At 48.2% G+C, this 19500-nt stretch overlaps 1 protein-coding gene and 1 long non-coding RNA gene across 7 annotated transcripts in view; one reads left to right on the top strand and one right to left on the bottom strand.

The window, feature by feature from the left end:
• The window catches only part of TNN (tenascin N), a 62948-nt gene that overhangs the window by 5293 nt on the left and 38155 nt on the right, over positions 1 to 19500 (top strand). For all 5 annotated transcript variants that reach the window (XM_038542437.1, XM_038542439.1, XM_038542438.1 and 2 more), the window contains exons 2-6: positions 3768 to 4199; positions 4853 to 5134; positions 5703 to 5966; positions 9573 to 9758; positions 10837 to 10926. In XM_038542437.1, coding sequence (XP_038398365.1) covers positions 3794 to 4199; positions 4853 to 5134; positions 5703 to 5966; positions 9573 to 9758; positions 10837 to 10926 — 1228 coding nt within the window. In that variant the 5' untranslated portion in view covers positions 3768 to 3793. The remainder of the gene's footprint in view (positions 1 to 3767; positions 4200 to 4852; positions 5135 to 5702; positions 5967 to 9572; positions 9759 to 10836; positions 10927 to 19500) is intronic.
• On the bottom strand, positions 8878 to 14982 carry LOC111096656. 2 transcript variants are annotated; one of them, XR_005362052.1, is made up of 6 exons: positions 14862 to 14982; positions 13408 to 13628; positions 11286 to 11419; positions 10818 to 10910; positions 10179 to 10414; positions 8883 to 9366 (listed from the first exon to the last, which is right to left on the bottom strand). It is a non-coding gene; the product is annotated as an uncharacterized LOC111096656 (long non-coding RNA). The 2 variants fall into 2 exon arrangements; XR_005362051.1 differs by having other exon boundaries at positions 8878 to 10414.

Below are 19500 nucleotides of genomic sequence, written 5' to 3'. Positions count from 1 at the left end.
TACTGGCCCTCCTCACCCCCACCCCCCTCCTCTGACAAAAATCCCAAGCAGATTCCAGAGATTTGCTGGTCACTTTTGGGACTGGAAGAAAACTCTTTTGTGAAGGGGAGGTAGATCCCAGTAGGAGAGCCTCAGTCTCCCATCCAGGCCACATGTTTTCTTTCCACCCAGCTCAGGCCTGATGCTGGAATCTGCAGATGGGCAGGAGGGGAGGGGTCCCTCTGGGTCTGGTACCTTCCTTCCTCCACTGCCTCCCCCACCTGGCCTGGCTGCTTCTGGCTTCCCCAGCTTGCTGACTGAGGCAGGGAGGCAAGTCAGAAGGGAACAGGTATTTTTATCTAGTTAGAGCTATGATGGTTTCCTTCTAGTTATCGATGCCTTTGTTGTGGCAGCTGCTCCCAGTGCTGGCTCCACCTGCCCCCACTTGTGGGAATCTGTTGTGAGTTTTCCAGACCCTCTGCATTCTACCCTCTGGGTACGTCCTCTCATGGTTTGCCCACTGGGGAGACACACTCCTGCTGAGCAATAGCCCCTCAGCTCTGGCCCCCAGCTGCCTTTTATATGTGGCATAGACTTGACCTATGGCAGGATTTCTATATTCTTGTCTCCCCAAACTCTTGGGGGCACAGTCTCTCCCACCATTGCCTCCTCTGATCTCTGCTGTGCAGGCTGTGCCAGGCAAACACTCACCTCTGAATTCCTCTGGGCAAGAGGCAGGTACTGGTCTCTCTGCCCTCCACCTTCTATGTAAACCAACCTACCCCCAGAAAATCGCCAGTAAAGCATTTCCCTTTAGAATGTGTGGGCGCTTATTACCCACTGTGCAAATCCCATGACAAGGAATGTCTCACTGACCATTCTATTACCTCAGCAAGGTGTTGAGTCCAGTTCCTGGGACATAGTAAGTGCTCAGAAAAGGTGCATTATTATAATTTTTAAAAAGGTTTATTTATTTATTTATTTCTTGTGCATGAGCGGGGGGAGGGGCAGAGGGAGAGGGAGGAGAGAATCTCAAGCAGACTCCACACTGAGCACGGGGGCTCTGAGACTGGGCTCAATCTCATGACCCTGAAATCATGACCTGAACTGAAATTAAGAGTCAAGTGGTTAACAGACTGAGCCACCCAGGGGCCCCAGTTATTATTATCCATACTGCATGCTTTGAATTATAGGAAGAGCTAAGAAGGAGTGAGTGGGGCAAAGGGATGATATGAAGAAGAACTCTCCTTTGATGCTGCTCTGTTTAGATCAGAGTGGTAGTACAGCCCTTGGGTAAAACCTTAGCACAGGGCATCTGCCCAAAGGAGGGAATCACATAGGGAGGGTATACGCTGAACTCTTGTGTTATTTGTGTCAGAATTTCATATTGATGCAGAGCAAACACAGGCTTACAATCTGATGGACCTAGTTTTGAATCCTGACTGTGCCATTTACTAGTTGGATCACTCCTGGTTTCACACCTCATTGCTCACCCAGGATAAGCAGAGTAGCACTAATCTTGTTTAGCAGCTCTGAAGATTAACTATGAGGATTAATGTACCTGGCCAACGTGTGGCACAAAGCAGCAGCTTGACAAATAATATGTAGTATTATTGTAATATTATTATTGTTATCTCTAATAATAATTCAGCCAGGGATCTTCACCCCCCACTTCTTCATACTAAATAAACGATGACTCTTAGAAATCAAAGATTTTATAAAGTATTAGAATTGGGTTCAATGATGCTTTCTTCCCTTTCTGACCAATGGAGTTATCTGCCCAGGTCAACTCTCTTGATGGTGTTCTGCTGACTGTGACTAATGAGTAGGAAAAGGGGCGGCATCTGATGATGGCCTGAGGAGGGCTTCTAGGATGTAGGCAACATTAGAGTTCTTAGCTGGGTGGTGGTTCCATGGCTGTTGCCTTTATAACAATTCATTAAAATGATGCCGTTTTTGTTGCATGCTCTTTTCAGGATAGATATCACCCTTCATAATAAAAAAGGATGAGAAAGAGAAGGAAATCACATTCAGTCATTGATTAAAACCAAAACCTCAAATATTTATTGAGCACTTACTGTGTTCTTGGTATGGTACAAAGTGCTCTCCACATATAATGCGGTGAAGCAGGTGTTAACATTCCCACTCTATCAGATGAGGCTAATGCTGGGACAAGCAGTCTTCACAAGGCTAGACACCTAGCACCTGACTTGTCTTTCCAGAAAATTGTCACTGCTTCTCACAGTGGGGACAGAGAGCTTGGGCTTCAGTCTTGAAGACTTGGGACTTTGCCACAGGAAAGGACTAGGCTACCTGACTTCAGTCTCTGTACAAATGCTTGAGCATCTTGTGTTGGTCAAGAAGCAGCCCTACAGCTCTAGCTAAGGGGTGCCATGACAGCCCAGCAGAGAGGTGTTCTGGTGAACACGTGCCCCTAAACAAATGTGAGGCACCATCTGGGTCTCCTGTGGTCTGCCCAGTCTCGGTCTGAGAGTGGTCAAGAACGTGCCATCCTGGGGGCACCTGGGTGGCCCAGTGGTTGATGTCTGCCTTTGGCTCAGGTCATGATCCTGGGGTTCTGGGATTGAGTCTCACATTGGGCTCCCCACAGGGAGCCTGCTTCTCCCTCTGTCTGTGTCTCTGCTTCTCTCTGTATGTCTCTCATGAACAAATAAATAAATCTTAAAAGAAAAAAAGTGCCATCTTGGGATAGGAGCTGGGGAGAAGCATCCTGTTGCACATTGATGGAGCTGGGGGCCAGGCTGGAGGTGAAACCTAACAGCCTGTTCCTGCTCCAGTGGCCTGACTGACAAATCAGGCCTGCTGAGCACTGACAGATTTGAGGGTGACTGACCCCTCAGATTGTGTGACTCTGTGCTCCTGCCTTGGGAGGGCTCCACAAGGAATCGGCCTTGGGTCCTGTGCTTAAGAGGCCGACAGCTTCATGGGGAGACAAACTGTGTATAAGAGTAACTATAACACAAGACAAACCATCAAGAGGCCCACAGAGGAACAAATCCATTTCTCTGAATTCTCAGCAGAAGGAGAGCCAGTAGTGTCCAGCTGGAGTGACACAGGGGACATGAGAGAGGGCTTCACGGAGAAGGTATTTGTGTTAGAAATTCTGGTCCTTTGTTGGCTTACAGGAGTCAACAGGCAGAGGTGGTAAGCAGAATCCTGGCCCGGGATCTGAGTACAGGCTCTGCCCTTCCTGCCCGTGGCACCCGGGACAATGTGTTCAATCCCGTGAGCCTTGGTTTCCTCATGTGTGCAAAGCTGCATAACATAGTGGACATGGATTAGCATGGACTCTGGAGCTGGACTGCCTGGATTCACATTCTGCAACTCTTGGCCACTTGCTGGTGGGCAAGTTATTTTAGGTGGCCAAGCCTCAGTTTCTGCATCTGTAAAATGGGGTAATAATAGGAGATTTCACTAAAGATTGTTGTGAGGATTGCATAAGATAAAACATGTAGAACACTTAGGACAGGGCCTGCCTGGTACATAGCCTGCTCTCTCTGTAGGTGGTGTTAATGGGGCAGGTAATATTAGGGGTGTGGTATAGATTAGGGATGGGGGGAATCGAAGCCCGGTCACAGTAGGACAGGAGGCAGGAATGGGTAGTGTGTGAGAAGAAACAAAAAATTTAGTTTAGATCCTCAGGAGCCACAGGGTGAAATATTTCTGCTGGTTTCTCAGCCTCCTGTGGGCTCCTAAAATCTACTCAAAAGGCCAATTTCCATCAGCAAATATCCATGGTTTGTCTTTTGCATCTTTTCTGGATACAGGTCTCCTAGAGGGTCTGCTCCTGAGGATGGGTCTCCAGGGGACATTCTGCTTCTCCCTGGGGCTCCTACTTGGCTCTGTGCTTTTGGTGGCATCAGCCCCAGCCACTCTGGAGCCTCAGGGCTGCAGTGACAAGGAGCAACAGGTCACTGTCAGTCACACCTACAAGATCGACGTGCCCAAGTCTGCTCTGGTCCAGGTGGAAACTGACCCTCAGCCCCTTAGTGATGATGGGGCCTCGCTCCTGGTCCCCGGGGAGGCTGAGGAACAGAACATCATCTTTAGGCACAACATCCGCCTGCAGACACCACAGAAGGACTGTGAGCTGGCAGGCAGCGTCCAAGACCTCCTGGCCCGGGTGAAGAAGCTGGAGGAAGAGATGGCGGAGGTGAAGGAGCAGTGTAATGCCCAGCGCTGCTGCCAAGGAGCTGCTGGTGAGCTTGCCACCTGGTATTCATTCAACAATTATTAATATTTTTTAAGATTTTACTTATTTAGTCATGAGAGACACAGAGAGACAGGCAGAGACATAGGCAGAGGGAGAAGAGGCCTCCTGTGGGGAGCCTGATGAAGGAGGGACTCAATCCCGGGCCCCCGGGATCACCACCTGAGCCAAAGGCAGAAGCTCAACCGCTGAGCCACCCAGGTGCCCTCAACAGACAATTGATGGGCCCCTTCTATGGGCCAGATGTTTCCCATGAGCCTGGGGTGCTCCCACCTCACTCTGGGTTTTCTCGGGGTGTGAGGGGGTCTTGTCCTTGGCAGTAGCTGCAGGAAGTACCCGCAGGCCTCAGGAGACAGGGGCCGGGGACTCCCAAAGTGAGTCTGGACTCCTGGGTTTCGGCTTGTGGGCGCTGAGAGACCAGGGGATCCAGTCTCTACTGGGAGGGGAAGCAGCAGCGGGGGTGGGGGTGGGGGGTGGGGAGCTAGGTCAGAGTCTGGCTCAGGTGGGAAGGGGCAGCGCCCTGTCTTCGTCCTGGGCCCTGCCTCCTTCAGAGAACGCGTCCTGCCAGGACCCAGCGGGGGCTCCGGGGGGCGCCTGGGGGCGGGGAGGCCCGCACCCCAGCCCGCTCTCCCCTGGCGGCAGGTGCGAGCCCCCCCTGCAGCGGCCACGGGAGCCTCTCGCCGGACACCTGCGGCTGCATCTGCGACGAGGGCTGGGAGGGCGCGGCGTGCGAGCGGCCCGCCTGCCCCGGGGCGTGCAGCGGCCACGGCGTGTGCGTGCGCGGCGTGTGCAGGTGCCACGAGGACTTCACGTCCGAGGACTGCAGCGAGCGGCGCTGCCCCGGCGACTGCAGCGGCCACGGCTTCTGCGACACGGGCGAGTGCTACTGCGAGGAGGGCTTCAGCGGCCTGGACTGCGCGCACGGTGCGAGCCCCCCGCCCCCCCAGCTCCTTTCCCGGCCCCCGCGCCCGCACCTTTAGCCGTGGACACGCGGGCTCCTGCGCGAGGACCCGGCCTCCACCCCCCGCGCCCCCCCCCCCCCCCGCCCGCGTCGTCGGAAGCCCTGCAGGGCTCGGGAAGCACAGATGGCTGGTCCCCCCCTCCGTGTGGGAGGCAGGGCGTCGGGGTGGGGCCCGAGGAGTTGCCGTAGCAACGAGTCCTAGATGATACTGACGCTGCAGGTTTGAGGACCAGTGGCCGTCTGCGATCTGATGCAGCCGTGCGTGCATCTGTGCGTGTGTCTGGGGATGTCTGAGTCGGTGCTAACACCCAGCCCTGTAACTGCCCGCGGAGGGTGGGGCGGGGGTAGCTGTCCAGAGCCGGGCCCTACACAGGCGCTGTGTGCCCTACACCTGCCACCGCAGGTGGGTGGATGAATGAAGGGGCAGGATTTGGCTGGCACAATACTATATAGTCGGTGACTCCACGTTGGTGATGCATCTTTGTCCCTGTTTCCCCACCCTCTTCACACCTCTTCCTGTTCCGCATCCAGTGGTGGCTCCCCAGGGCTTGCAGCTGCTCAAGAGCACCGAGAATTCCCTGCTGGTGAGCTGGGAGCCCTCCAGCGAGGTGGACCACTACCTCCTTAGCTACTACCCTCTGGGGCAGGAGCTCTCTGGGAAGCAGATCCAGGTGCCCAAGGAGCAGCACAGCTATGAGATCCTTGGTTTGCAGCCTGGAACCAAGTACATAGTTACCCTGCGCAACGTCAAGAAAGAAGTTTCCAGCAGCCCACAGCATCTGCTTGCCACCACAGGTGAGGGAGTGAGGAAGCGGCAGGATGCCTGGGGTTTCCCAGGAAAGGCCCCATTTTAAATATTTTCTTACGTTGTCCCCACAAATACCCTTCTGCTCCTCCGGAGCATTGTCCTAATTTGGAGTTGAAAAACATAGCCACTGCAATCCTAGTTTCTGGAGAAAAAACTCAGTCCTTGCTCCCTTCTCTCAGCTCCTCCAAGTCAGTGATAGAGCCTACTGGATTGGGGCTCAAGGGGTATTTTCTACCCCCGAGATCAGTAAGGCCTGATTGCCCTGCAGCCACACACACCCAGGCCCTCTGAGCCTTTGAGGCCACTCAGCAGGTTTGAGTTGGGGTGGGTGAAGATTTGCCACCTGTATCAGACACATCTCTGCAGGAAAGAGTGAACAGCGTAATTGAAGATGGTTTAGTGAAGAGGCATGAATGGGTAGGATTTGGCTGGTACAATGCTCTAGGACTAGCATCAGTGGGGACCCACCCCATTCTGAAGGGGCAGGGATGGAAATTGGGTCTCAGACCCAAAAACAGCTGTAGGAGAGGGCTGCCTGAGGAGGTACTTTTGGTACAGATGTAGGCATTCCACCATGACCTCACTGGGAGGGAGGGAAGGAGATCAGTTGCCTGACTTTCTATACTGCCCTCTGAGCTTCTGGTAACTCACTGGCTGAATGTAACAAGAAGCCAGAGGGCAAGGGGATCTGACTAACACAATTCATAGAGGTCATAATCTGGGACACACAGCAGGACAGGGGATGGATCTGGAGGGACAGAGTCTCTGGTGTACCACCAAATGTTACCAAAAGGTTTTGGAAAGACAAGCCTCACTGCTTACTGTTTAGAAATTCTTATTTTCTCATGAAAGTTCTTTTTTTTTTTTTAAGATTTTATTTATTTATTCATGAAAGACACAAAGAGAGAGGCAGAGACACAGGCAGAGGGAGAAGCAGGCTCCATGCAGGGACTCTGATATGAACTCGATTCAGGGACTCGAGGATCATGCCCTGAGCCAAGGGCAGGTGCCCAGCTGCTGAGCCACCCAGGCATCCCTCTCGTGAGAAAGTTCTTAAAGCAGCTTAGATCTTCAAGAGCTTGGAGAAACCTAGTTATTTGATTGCTTTGGATCCATGCATTCACTCATTTTACTGCACATCTACTGTGTACCAGGCACTGTTCTAGATGCTAATAAAAATCAGTTGCCTCAACTCTTCACTAAACTCTTGAGGAGAGATCCAGGGAGACCCAGATGGATGGGCTTTTGGGCACATAGCTGTCTCTGCAGAAACATCAGGCTGCCTATCCTGTTTGGTGGTGGGGATGGGGATGACTCCATGTTGGAAAGGACCATGAGGGCCCCCTCATCCTGGCAGTACAATTTGTGATTGCCTCTCTCAATCCCCTCCAGCCATAGACTGCCCAGGATACCCCTCGAGTTAGGTGGGTTAGGTTTATTGACTGTTGGAGTGTAGGACAACACATCATGGGTGTCCCAGTAAGAGCATTACAAAGGACTGGGGTAGAACTGGGGTTCGGGTTAGGTGATTTAGGGGAAGGTAGCCCGTAGGCTTTGCTTTGGCATGCATGTTATCAGGAAGGGGAGTCAACTCTATGACTGTAACTTAGTGAACCTTATCTAGAAAGAGCAGACTGGAGGGAGGCTAAAACCAGCATCAGTAAAGAAGGAGTAGTTACTCCTATTGGTCAAGAGAGAGAATATTTAGTTGTTTTTGTGGTTTGGACAGTGTTCATGTTTTTACCTGTATTCAGACACGATTACAGAATGGCCCTGTTTTGTCTTGAGCTATCGTGGCGACACAGGGGCTTGTCAGATGTTGATATTCTGTGAAATCGTTTATGTTCAATGGGAGCGCACCCAAGCTGACCCAGGCCGGCTCTCCACCATCGGGGTGCTTTTCTCTTTCTCCCCTCTTTGTCTGTGCCTGCCTCTCTCTTCAGACAGGCCAGTGCCCAATGCCTCCCAACGAAGAGGAGAGACATCTGTTCTGAAAGTCTTAGTAACCCCTCTGGGCTTCTGCTCTAGGGACTTGTAAAAGCTTGCAACTGAGCGCTTGTCTTTCTGTCTCATCTGATTCATGTTAAACCCATTCTACTTGTTCCTCAGGGGATCCTCCCTCCGAGAGATCCTTATCCCCATAATAATCTTGAATATTTTCATTAAGTCTCTGCTTTTTCATTTGTGAGCTGTCTAGGACAGGTCACCTCTTGACCTGTTCCCTCAAGGAATTCCCATCTTTGAAGGGAGGACCTGGAGGCTTGCAGATGGAAGCCAGTAGGTGTGGGGGCACGGCGGAGGGGCAGATTCTTCAGAGAAAAGGCTCTGTGAGGTTCTTTTTTCATAACAGAGTGAGTCAGAAACATTCTGAACTGAGGGGCCTTGGAGCACAGAATTCACCCCCTGCCTGAGGCATGGATTCTCTGTCCCATGCCCTTGACAAGTGGTCAGTCAGCCTAGGGAATAATTAGGGAACATCATCAAGGTGGTGAAGGTGGGCAGGTGACCAAGGAAGGGGCAAGGCTGGGAACCTAGGGGCTGATCTTCCCTGTTCCAAAATTCAGATCAGATGACATCCACCTGGTGATACGGCCATTGAACACACCGTGCTCTCAAAGACTCAGTGCCCCTTCCTCAGCCGCCACCGAAAACTGCTTCTTTTGGAGCCACATCATTTAGCCATTAATAATATTTGACTATGAATAAATGGGTACAGTAACTCTCCTCTGCAGGCTGAGATCACCAGGTCTAAACTGTGGTTGGAGGTGCAGGAAAGATACTCAGAAGGACCAAGTTAAAATTCACCTATTTAAAAAAAAAAAAAATTCACCTATTTTATAGTTTTGCCTATGGTTAGTCCTCACAGGAGAGTTTGAGCAGTGAGGAAGGAGCTGTAATTTGGGAGACAAAGGAAGAGACTGGTTGTATTATTGTATTATCTATTTGTTCATGAGAGACACACGGAGAGGCAGAGACCTAGGTAGAGGGAGAAGCAGGCTCCCTGCTAGGAACTCGATGCGGGACTCGATCCTGGAACCCTGGGATCACACCCTAAACCAAAGGCAGATGCTCAACCACTGAGCCAGCCAGGCGTCCCTGTTATCAGTATCATACTCCAGAAAATTTCAGATGCGTTTCCCATACTTTACGTGGGAGAAGCTGTGCTTCTCATACTGGGGTTGAGTCTTTGAGGGCAGCATTCTGCAGCTAAAGGGTGTATTTCATTCGGAGCAGCCTGACCCCTGAGCCTGGCAGTTTGGAGGATTGGCTGGAGAGGTATGGTCCAGGGCGTGGCCCATGGCAGCTTGGACAGGGAGGGCAGCATGGCATCCGATGGGATGGGATGGAATGGGAGAGAGGAGGCTTTCGCAGAAGATAGTCTGTCCTCTGTGGGTAATATGAGAGCCAACAGGTTTTTTTTGCTACTATGGAGTTTTAAGACACCTGTCAAGGATGGTGTCCTGGGCTGAAGCATGTTCTCAGTGTGTCATGTGTCATGAGAGGGCGCTGACCGGTAGCCAGTGGCCTGTTACAGACCTGCTGGACCTCTGCCCTTCACTGCTTTCTTTTGCTTTCTCTGGCCCCTGCCCTAGATCTTGCTGTGCTTGGCACCGCATGGGTGACAGATGAGACTGAGAACTCTCTGGATGTGGAATGGGAGAACCCCCCGACTGAGGTAGACTACTACAAGCTGCAGTATGGCCCCCTAACAGGACAGGAGGTGGCCGAGGTCACCGTGCCCAAGAGCAGTGACCCCAAGAGCCGATATGACATCACTGGTAAGAGCCAACACTGGGGATGTGAGATGTTTGCTGTGGATGCTGAGGTGGGGACAGTGTACACAGAAAGTCCTGGGACCCTAAGGAATCACTTGAACTCTGACCCTGAAAGTCCTGGATAAGAGCCCATTCTGTGGGCCTTCAGACTGTGCTCTAGCATCCCAGAGCTGACTCTGGAATCTCAGAGCGCCCGGGGAACCGATTATAAGCCCAGTGTGCTCTTGGAAAACCCTGTCTGTGTCTCAGGGTGGGTATGCTGGCACAGACATGCCTTTTGGAAGAAGTGTGTGTGTGTGTGTGTGTGTGTGTGTGTGTGTGTGTGTGTATGTGGTTGGGATCACATTTTGTGACTCCTGAAGCTATAGAATTTAGCTTCCTTTAAGGGAAATAATACACAATCATGAATACCCAAGTGAATACCCTTGGAAGTGGCCCATGCAGGGGAGGGGACCCTGAGGCTTATTGGTTCCATGGTGATGTCCTCCTCTGGGGCCTCATTCTGCGGTCCACTCTGTGAGTTCCATCTTGAAAGGGCATCTTGGATTCCCAGTGTTTGCAGAGTGGGGAGCAGTGTATGTGCCTGCCACATGCTGCTCTTGGCTTGTCCTTTGCCGCAGGCTGGATATCTGCATCACAAAGGACAGTCCTTCAAACCGCTGCCACAGAGAAATAACAAACAAAAACAAAAAAGGCAAAGCAAAGAAGAAAATAATGGAATACAGTTAGGCTAATTATTACAATGAGACAGAAGGAAACTTGTGGTGGGGGGAAAGGAAGGATCATTGGCATAAAACCATTTGGGCTGTAAGTAAAATTGGGAAATCAGTGTTTGGTGGCCCAAGAAAGGAGCTCCATTAACTTGACCTCATCCACTCTGGCCCCCCACTCCCATCCCCATAAGCCCCTCCACGATGCCTGGTGTCCCACTGGTCCTGCCACTCTTTCTCTGCCTTAGATTAATCTTCAGGTGAGAAGCATAGCCCCTCACCTCCCCTCACAAGGGAAATCCTGGGGGAGAGCAGGGTTGGGGGAGAGGGTCTGGAGCCCGCGCTCACTGACCTTGGCTGTTTGTTTGCAGGTCTGCAGCCTGGGACAGAGTATAGGATCACCGTGGTGCCCATGAAAGGAGAACTGGAGGGCAAGCCGATTCTCCTGAATGGCAGGACAGGTAGGAGCTATTTTAGAGGCACCATGAACATTTCTTGAGTTTGCTTTCAGTTATTTTTCTTGGCTGACTCCTCTCTGGATAAGATCTCTGGGATTTGTGTGCAGCGAGATTCTCTCTGTGTGTCCTGACATCTATTTTGTGGAGCAGAGGAGGGGAAGTAAACTTTTCCTTTTGGAAGTGTTTCTCACCATTGAAAATCTCCTCCAGGATCTTAGAGTCAAGAGGAAAGGCCATTTCTGATACTTTTCTGCTTATCTTATTAGCCTTTATCACTGGTTTATTTTTTTAAATAATAATTTAATAATCACTGGATTATTTTGATTCATTATCTTGGACCTAGGCACATAACTCCGTATTACCTGCAATGGGTGATTTATAATTTTTTTCTCATCATTCTTGTGTTTTTTCCTGATGATTGCACTCAGGCACTCTGCTGGAAAATGTCAAAAGATTTTTAAAGGCTCTCACATGGGAGCAGTGGTATATTTAACATCTGTGGATTGCAAAAACACATAATGACAAATGTTGTAAATCAGTAACATTTGACGATAGATTTGCAAGTTATGAATCAGAAAAGAATCCAAAATCCCTGTAGTCATATATACAAGAGAGTCCATGTATAACTTTGAGTTTTGAGCCAGTGTTCAAATCTGTATGGAATGGTGTGTCTCCTGCAGTGGCTGGGCTCCTGCCAGCCCCAGTTGGGAACTGGTGAGCTAGATGATAATGCCACTGGGGGAAGGCTAATCCTTGATGCTAGCCAAGAAGGGATCTTTGGATTTGGAGACTTCCTTAAAAAGCATTTTAGTTCTTTTCAATTTGGTCCTGGCAGGAGCTGGCCAGGGTGGTGAGATGGGTGCAAGAATTGAATTTGCTATTTCGGTTGCCTGACAGATCGCATATCTGTAGTGTGAAAGTTAGAGTCAGACAGTTGGGAAGGATAAGATACAACTTCATTTAGGAACGAGACGATACAGACTGTGCAGCCTGCCCAAGTGGTGGACTGGTGAAAACTTTCAGTGGGGTGGAAGATGGTGAGGGCTTTCTTGTTAGCTGTGAATTAATTGAGAGCCTCCTAGGTGTCAGGCATTATACTGAGTACTTCACATAAATTATCTCATTTAGCTCTCACTGTAACTATGTGGTAGGTCCTACTATTATTTCTAAGTCACATTAAAAAAACAAAACAAAAAAACAAACAACCAACAAACAAACCAGTGAGAAGGTTAAACTCTGGATTGCCCAGGCAAGAAATGACAGAGTTGGGATTTGCACCTAGGATATCTCCTTCAGTGGACCTAAAACTAAAGTGTCTCCCACTTTGCCTTTTTACCCATTGTTTCTGGTTAATTCTCATACTGTTTACTTCCTACATAAAAATTTTCTGGGACTCCTCATTGCTTTAGGATAATGCAGAACTCCTGTTACCTTGGCCTCAGTGGAGCTGGCCTCCCGGGCTGTGGTTCACTTCACTACTACTTCCCAAAGGGAAGCCTTCCTGCTGCTGTCCTGTTCTTGGGGTTTCTTCTTTTTCCTTTCCTTTTTTTTTTTTTTTAAAGTAGGCTCCATCCCCAGCATGGAGCCAAACATGGTACTTGAACTCATGACCCTGAGATCAAGACCTGAGCTGGGATCAAGAGTCGGATGCTCAACTGACTGGGCCACCCAGGCGCCCCTGTTCTTCGGGTTTCTCAACACTGAAGGCTTATCTCCTTATCTCTCCATTATGGGTTTTTTCATGTTGTGACTCCAGCCTAGGAAAGCCTCCATGGTTATCTCTAGCTATCCATTAATTCAATCAGGAATTCAATTAATTCGAGCTATCAATTAATTCAACAAAAAGTAATTGCAGAGCACTGTCTGAGCACTAGAGACATGGTCCCTTTAGATTCTTCCAAAGATGAAAAGTCCTGGTCCTTGCCCTTTGGGGGCTCATAGCAATAAGATCACTCATCCTTCCAGGCTCAGCTCCAACCTTAGCCTCTCTGCCGAGGCCTTGTGGGACCACATTAAATAGCAACCATTTTTGTCTTGGGATTTTTAGAGCATTTAATCACACGTGGCCTTGAATTGCTAGTTAACCTTTCGAGTATGTTATCCCGACTAGAATGTGAGCACTCAAGAAGCGGTTTTATTGTCAATTATCATCTAAAAGCAGGATGGGATATTTTATTGGAAAGCAAATAAATTTGTGTCATGTGTCCTACAAACATAAAAAAAAGACACAATCACTTCTGAGGTCAGGAAACACTCTTAAACCTGGCTAGACTGTTCATTAATTTAAGGGGTGGGGGCGGGGGAAAGATTCTCTCTTTTCTCCAAATATTTTGCATTGCCTGAGATGGAAAAAGACACTGAAACGTATAAGAATAGCATAACCACGTGCAGGGAGGAAATGACACAGTTCAGGTATTTTCCATTTAACAAGTCACTCAGTGGAACTAATCCATGAAAGGGAAGGGGTCAATTGAAAATCCTCACCCTGTTAAGACACTCTAAGTGCATTGAAGCATCTTCCAGAAAGGCAAAGCTTTAGAAGCAGGTCAACTTCAGAGGAGCCAGCACCAGCCAGACCAGTGTCTTCAGGGGGAATGTCCCTGGACTTGGCCGCTGAGCCCTTACAGCCACCTCACCTCCAATGACAAGAAGGGCAGACCATTAAATAAGAGGTGATGCTACCACTTTGTCCTCAGTTTCTCCATCTGTCAAAGGAAAGGTTGGACTAAATGAGTTAAAAGTCCCCCCCCCCCTTTTTTTACATTATTATAAGTCTTTTAATAACTCCTGTGATTCATGCTTTTCTGTGGTGAGTCCAGAACAAAGGACTGCTTGTTTTGTCGTAATTTCACAAGCTCCTCTGAACAGCAGAACACACAGCCTAGCATATTCACGTATTAACAATTTTCTTAGAATTTTTCCTTTTGACAATGCTGTGAAATAGCAATTCGGCCTCTCTTAGGATCTTTTTCACCTTTTACTGCTTTCCACACACACTGCTGCATTTGTAATGGCCCAGCCCCTAAAACTTTCCTTCTTACACTCCTTCATGTTTCAAGATGAACTCCTGCCAACATTCAGTGCTCCTGCCTCACACAAAACCACCCACATACAGCCAGTGGCTGAAAAATAATTATGATCTTCATCATTTGAGTATCCCCTATATTCTAGGTACTGTGGGACTTCATAAATATTATCTTTGGTCCTTATAACAGCATCATAAGCATTATTATTCCCATTTTACAGGTGAGAAAATGGAAGCCCACAGAGTTTAGGAGAGTCAGGGTGAACTAGTGGATGGCTTTTGAATGTGGGTTTGCTTGAGGTCAAATCACAACCTTTCCAGAAGCAAAGCTGGAGGAGAACAGGTAGAGAGAGGTTGATCTCTAAGTGCATTATCTATAAATAATGCCTTTGGAATAGTTTTATTACCACACTGAAAGCAGTAGGGGAGGCCTAAAGCAGTGAGATGATGGGACACATGGCTACTGGAGTCCAAAGAAGGCCTTATCTACCAGGAACTCACTTTCAAACTAGGGGCATAAGGCGCTATCCCCCATCTTTGCCCCCAAGTCCATATCCTGGTAGATTTTAGATCCTGGCTGTGCCATTTTCCACTAAACCAACTGGGTGGTTCAGAAGTAGCCACTATGAATGGAGAAAGCTATTCCCAATGCCTGTTGCCATGGACTGTAGCAGGGACATGTGAGGCTGGTGTTCTAGCTCAGGCTTCGGACCTCAGACAGCCATGCCCTACCCAGCCTAGTGGTGAATCTCATCATAAAGAATAAACTTTCCTGATGTGCCCAGAGCTCTTAATTAGCTTCTTCCGCACACTCATTTTGGCAAATCAGATCTTTGGAGGTAGGGATGCCCTTTGGTCTAACACATGCAACTCAAAAGTCTACCTCCCAAGTCTTGTCTTAAATCTCTCTTACCTTGAATGGCCCTAAGAAAGGTCCTACCAGGGCTTTTGGTGTCCAGCAGGTGGGAAAGAAGTTGGGGCCTCAGAAGGAGAGCCTGTCTCCTCTCTGCGGCTCCCATTGTGACTCATCTATGATTCAGTCAGCATCTGCAGCTCCTGGAAGGCTTTGTTCCATGGAAAAACTGTTTATGATCTCCACATCCCTTCTTGGCAGACAGGGAGGCTTTGGTCTTGCTAAGCTGGCTTCTTCCAGCCATGTGGCCCATCATTGGGGTCCCATCACTGAGGCTGTCCTCCTGCTTCTGTGACTTGGCATCTGGTTCCCATCCTTAGATTTATCACAGAAAGGAGCAGCTCCCTGAAGACCCTCCTTCTGGCTCAGGGTATTGCTGTTAGGGATTGAGAGCAAGGGCAGAGTCCTGAGTATCAAGCTGGCCAGGCCTCTGACTGGCTTTATGACCTTGGAAAAGTCACATCTCCTCTCTGGGCTAGGTCTCCAGAACCCTGGCATGGGAGGATCCTATTTTTCCTTCCTACCTTCTTATTCTTCATAGCCGAGATGCCTTCCCCAGCTTTTCTCCATTCCTTGAGTGCTCTGAGGCTGTTGAGGGAACAAGATGTGTCAAGGCTGGTTACACTCACGTGGGCATGGTGGATCTTGAGAGGGCTCCACACACAGACATTCCTGACCCCACAAGGCATAGGCCTGTACTGTGAGTCCTGCAGCTATGGTGCCAAGCACTGATCTGGGCCAGGCAGGGGTGGTGGGGGGCACTGCTGGGACCATGGGTTGTATAGATATGGGTCACTTTGGAGATGATGAGGACCAAGGACTTTGAGAGGCAGGACTGTTCCTGACCTCTTTTCCCCCCATTGTCACTTCCCATTCTAAATGTCCCCATTCCCAAGACCACCCTGGTTTCCCAGATTGACATGTTACCTTTGGACCTTCAGAGGCTCTCTTCATTCCCTCCTGTCATATGCAGAACCATGCTTTGTGCAGAAAGGGGAATTGGGTGGGGAGCGAGTTCTCCCTCTTGTGTACACTGTCCCCTGAGCCTGCTGGAGCCTCCAGAGGCCTGGGACATGGTCACTGCCTGCTCTACTATGAGGTTTTCCTTGCCCCATCTCCCAAAAGCAATGATATAAGACTGTTTCCTTGTTCCAGTTGTCACTTTGAGCTCCAATCCGCTGCTGCTGCCAGACTCAGATTGCAGGTACCTTTCAGGTCACTCTTGATTTTTATTTATTTATTGTTCTTATTTCCATAAGAAAAGGTTGGTGATAGTGCTGCTCAGGACATACAAAGTGGAGATGCAGTCTTTGACGGATAGGAATGGTTCACATCTTGGCTCTAGCACTTAGTGTCCAGGTGCAAATTCTTGGCCCTACCTCACCCCCCTTCTACTGCAAACTCTGCCCTCCCTCAGATCTCTCCATCTCTGTAAATGGTCACCCCATTCTGCAGATTGCTCAGGACCTCAACCAACATGGACGGATGGAAGGATGGATTTGTATCCCACATCAATTCTATCAGCAGATTCTGATAAGTTTATTTATTTATTTTTAATTTTTTTTTAAAGATTTTATTTATTTATTCATGATAGTCACAGAGAGAGAGAGAGAGAGAGAGAGGCAGAGACACAGGCAGAGGGAGAAGCAGGCTCCATGCAGGGAGCCCAACGTGGGATTCGATCCCGGGTCTCCAGGATCGCGCCCTGGGCCAAAGACAGGCGCCAAACCGCTGCGCCCCCCAGGGATCCCTCTGATAAGTTTACATTTGAAATTTCCCCAATTTCAGTCTTTCTCATGACTTCCATCTCTGCCACACTGGTCCACATCCCTGTCTTCTCATGCTGTTGAGGTGGCTTCCCAGGGGACTTCTTCTCTCCACTTACTACAGCCTGTATTCTCTCTGGCAGCCAGAGGGATTCTTTGATAAAGCAGATCAGATCATGCCATTCTTCTGTGCCAACCGCCCAGAAGCTTCTTACTTCATTCAGTGTAAAAGCCACAGTTGGAGGCTGTCCAGAGTCCACTGTTCTGCTACCTCCCTGGCCTCACCTCTAGCCGCTCAAGCCCCCTCGCTAACTGTCCAGACACTTTGGCCTTTTGCTGCTCCCTGAATATGTGGAGCAGAGCCTTTGCACTTGCTGTTCCTTCTGCCTAGAATGAGATTTCTGGACTGTATATGGCCCACTGCCTCATTTCATTTCAGTCTCTGTCTGAATGTTGCCTTCCCAGAAAGACAGCTCTTTCATCACCTCCCTGTTTAAGCTCATAGATATCTTTTGTTCAGCATTTTCTAATCCTCTGTCTTGCCTTATTGGGCTTGCTATCATCTTCTCCTTCAGGAAAATATAAGTTCCATAGTAGTGTCTTTATTCTGTTCATTGCTTCTGCAGTTGACCCTTAAGCAACATGGATTAGAACTGCACTGGTCGACTCATATGCAGATTGTTTTCTTTCCTTTATTTTTTTTTAAAAATTATTTATTTATTCATGAGAGACACAGAGATGGAGAGACATAACAGAGAAAGAAGCAGGCTCCCTGCAGGGAGCCTGATGTAGAACTCAATCCCAGGACTCCGGGATCATGACCTGAGCCAAATGTAGACATTCAGCCACTGAGCCATCCAGGTGCCCTGTAGATTGTTTCCAATAAATATATTGGAAAAAATTTTTTGAGATTCGTGATGATTGGGAAAAACTCACAAACCACATAGCCTAGAAATCCTGGAAAAAAAAACTAAGAAAAAAGAGGCATTATTGTTAGAATACAGTATATGATGCATATAACATACATGATATCTGTCACTCAAATGTGTGAGGCTACTGGTGAGGCTTCTGGTCAACAGTAGTTTATGAGTCCAAGTTTTTAGCAAGTCAGAAGTTACACGTGGCTTTTCAGCTGAGCAGAAGAGTCAAGGAGCCTCATTTCTGCAGTGTTCAGGGGTCAACTATATTAGTATCCTAGGGCTGCTTAGCAAAGAACCAAAAACTGGGTGTTTTAAAAGAGTAAAATGTATTGTCTCCCAGTTGTGGAGGCTGGAGGTCTGAAATCAAGGTGTCTGCAGAGCTGTGCTCTCTTTGACAATTTTAGGAGAAATCATTCTTCACCTCCTCTAGCTTCTATTGTTTGTTGGCCATCCTTGATGATCTTTGCTCTATCGATGTAGCATTCCAGCCACATGGCTCGCTACTCCCTATGTGTCTTCCTATCATCGTGTGTGTTTGTCTGGCTCTGTGTCCAGATTCCCCCTTCCATCAGGACACCAAGCATATTGAATTAGGCTCACTCTAATCACCTCATTTTAACCTGATCATCTCTAGAAAGACCCTATTTCCAAATAAGGTCATGATCTGAGATACTGAGGGTTAGCATTTTGACGTATCTTTTTTGGGGGGTAGGTGAGCACACTTTAATTGATAACTGAGTTAAACTGAGTTCCTATCTCCAACTAGGCACTCAGGGAATGTTTGTAGGATGTGTAAATGACTATCATTTACTAGCTGAGTGACTGGCTGAGTTATCTAACCTCTCTGAACCAGATATATAATTAGTGCTCTAAAAATGATAACTATTATTAATTTTCTAAAATTGTTCACAGGGAATCTGATAAATGCCTTGAATTATTACTATGAGGTTTGATAAAATAATGTGTAAAAAGCACCTTCCAGTTAGCATATGCTCAGCCAACGACAGTTGATTTATTAAATAAAATATGCACCATCTCTGGTGATGGAACATATTTCATTTCCTTGCATACAAGTAAGACACTGCCATTGTGCTCAAGAAAGGTAATTCTAGTTGATGTGAAAAAATGCAGCTATGTAAAGTTCTAACTTCTCTGCTGGAGAATTGATGGCCAGGAGAACTAGAGTAGGATGGGAAGGAAGCAAAACTGCTTGAATTTCTGAGAGTAAGAAGCTGTTTTGTATGTCTTTACACAAAAAGATAAAGATCTGCATGTAGGGAGGGTTCTCGGGGCATGCGTCAGCTTTGTTCTGTGAGGCACCTTTGTAAGTGTCCTTGATGTCTGCTGCACTCAGATGGCTTACTTATTAGGTTTGTAAATGATAAACTAGAAAGGAAAATCAGCATATTAAGTGAATGACTAAATTATGAATGAAGTCCATAAGATAAAATATAACAAGAATAAACACTGGATTCAGGAAATATATTTTATATGCAGAAGTGGGAAAGATGTGGTTTAGTGTGGGGTTTCTCAACCTTTTGATGTACAGGAGAATCATCTATGGAGTTTTGCGTATTTGTTTTTTCAGCAGAGATACCAGCACATATCTGAGACCTTCTGAATTGGACTCTCTGGGGGTGGTACTTAGTAGGTGCCCAGTGTTGACAAATGTTGAGAACCCCTTGGGTTAGTAGGGACATGTGTGAAAAAGCATAGGGATTTTCTGAGGCTGTGGGCTGAGGATATGTTACTGAGGAGCATTGTGTCTAGGACATGGAGGGCATGCTGTTCTGGGTTGGTCCTTCTAGAGCATCAGCCTGGCATAGGCAGAGATTTCTGAATGTTTTGTTCATTGGTGATTCCTGAGTGCCATTATATTCCCTGGCATGCAATAGATGCTCAGTAAATTGTTGAATGAATGGACTGAGATTTTTCTCTGATCAGGCAAAAAAG

The sequence above is a fragment of the Canis lupus genome, chromosome 7, assembly GCF_011100685.1.
Source record: "Canis lupus familiaris isolate Mischka breed German Shepherd chromosome 7, alternate assembly UU_Cfam_GSD_1.0, whole genome shotgun sequence".
NCBI classification, from domain to species: domain Eukaryota; kingdom Metazoa; phylum Chordata; class Mammalia; order Carnivora; family Canidae; genus Canis; species Canis lupus.
This window is presented reverse-complemented; position numbering and strand designations above follow the sequence as displayed.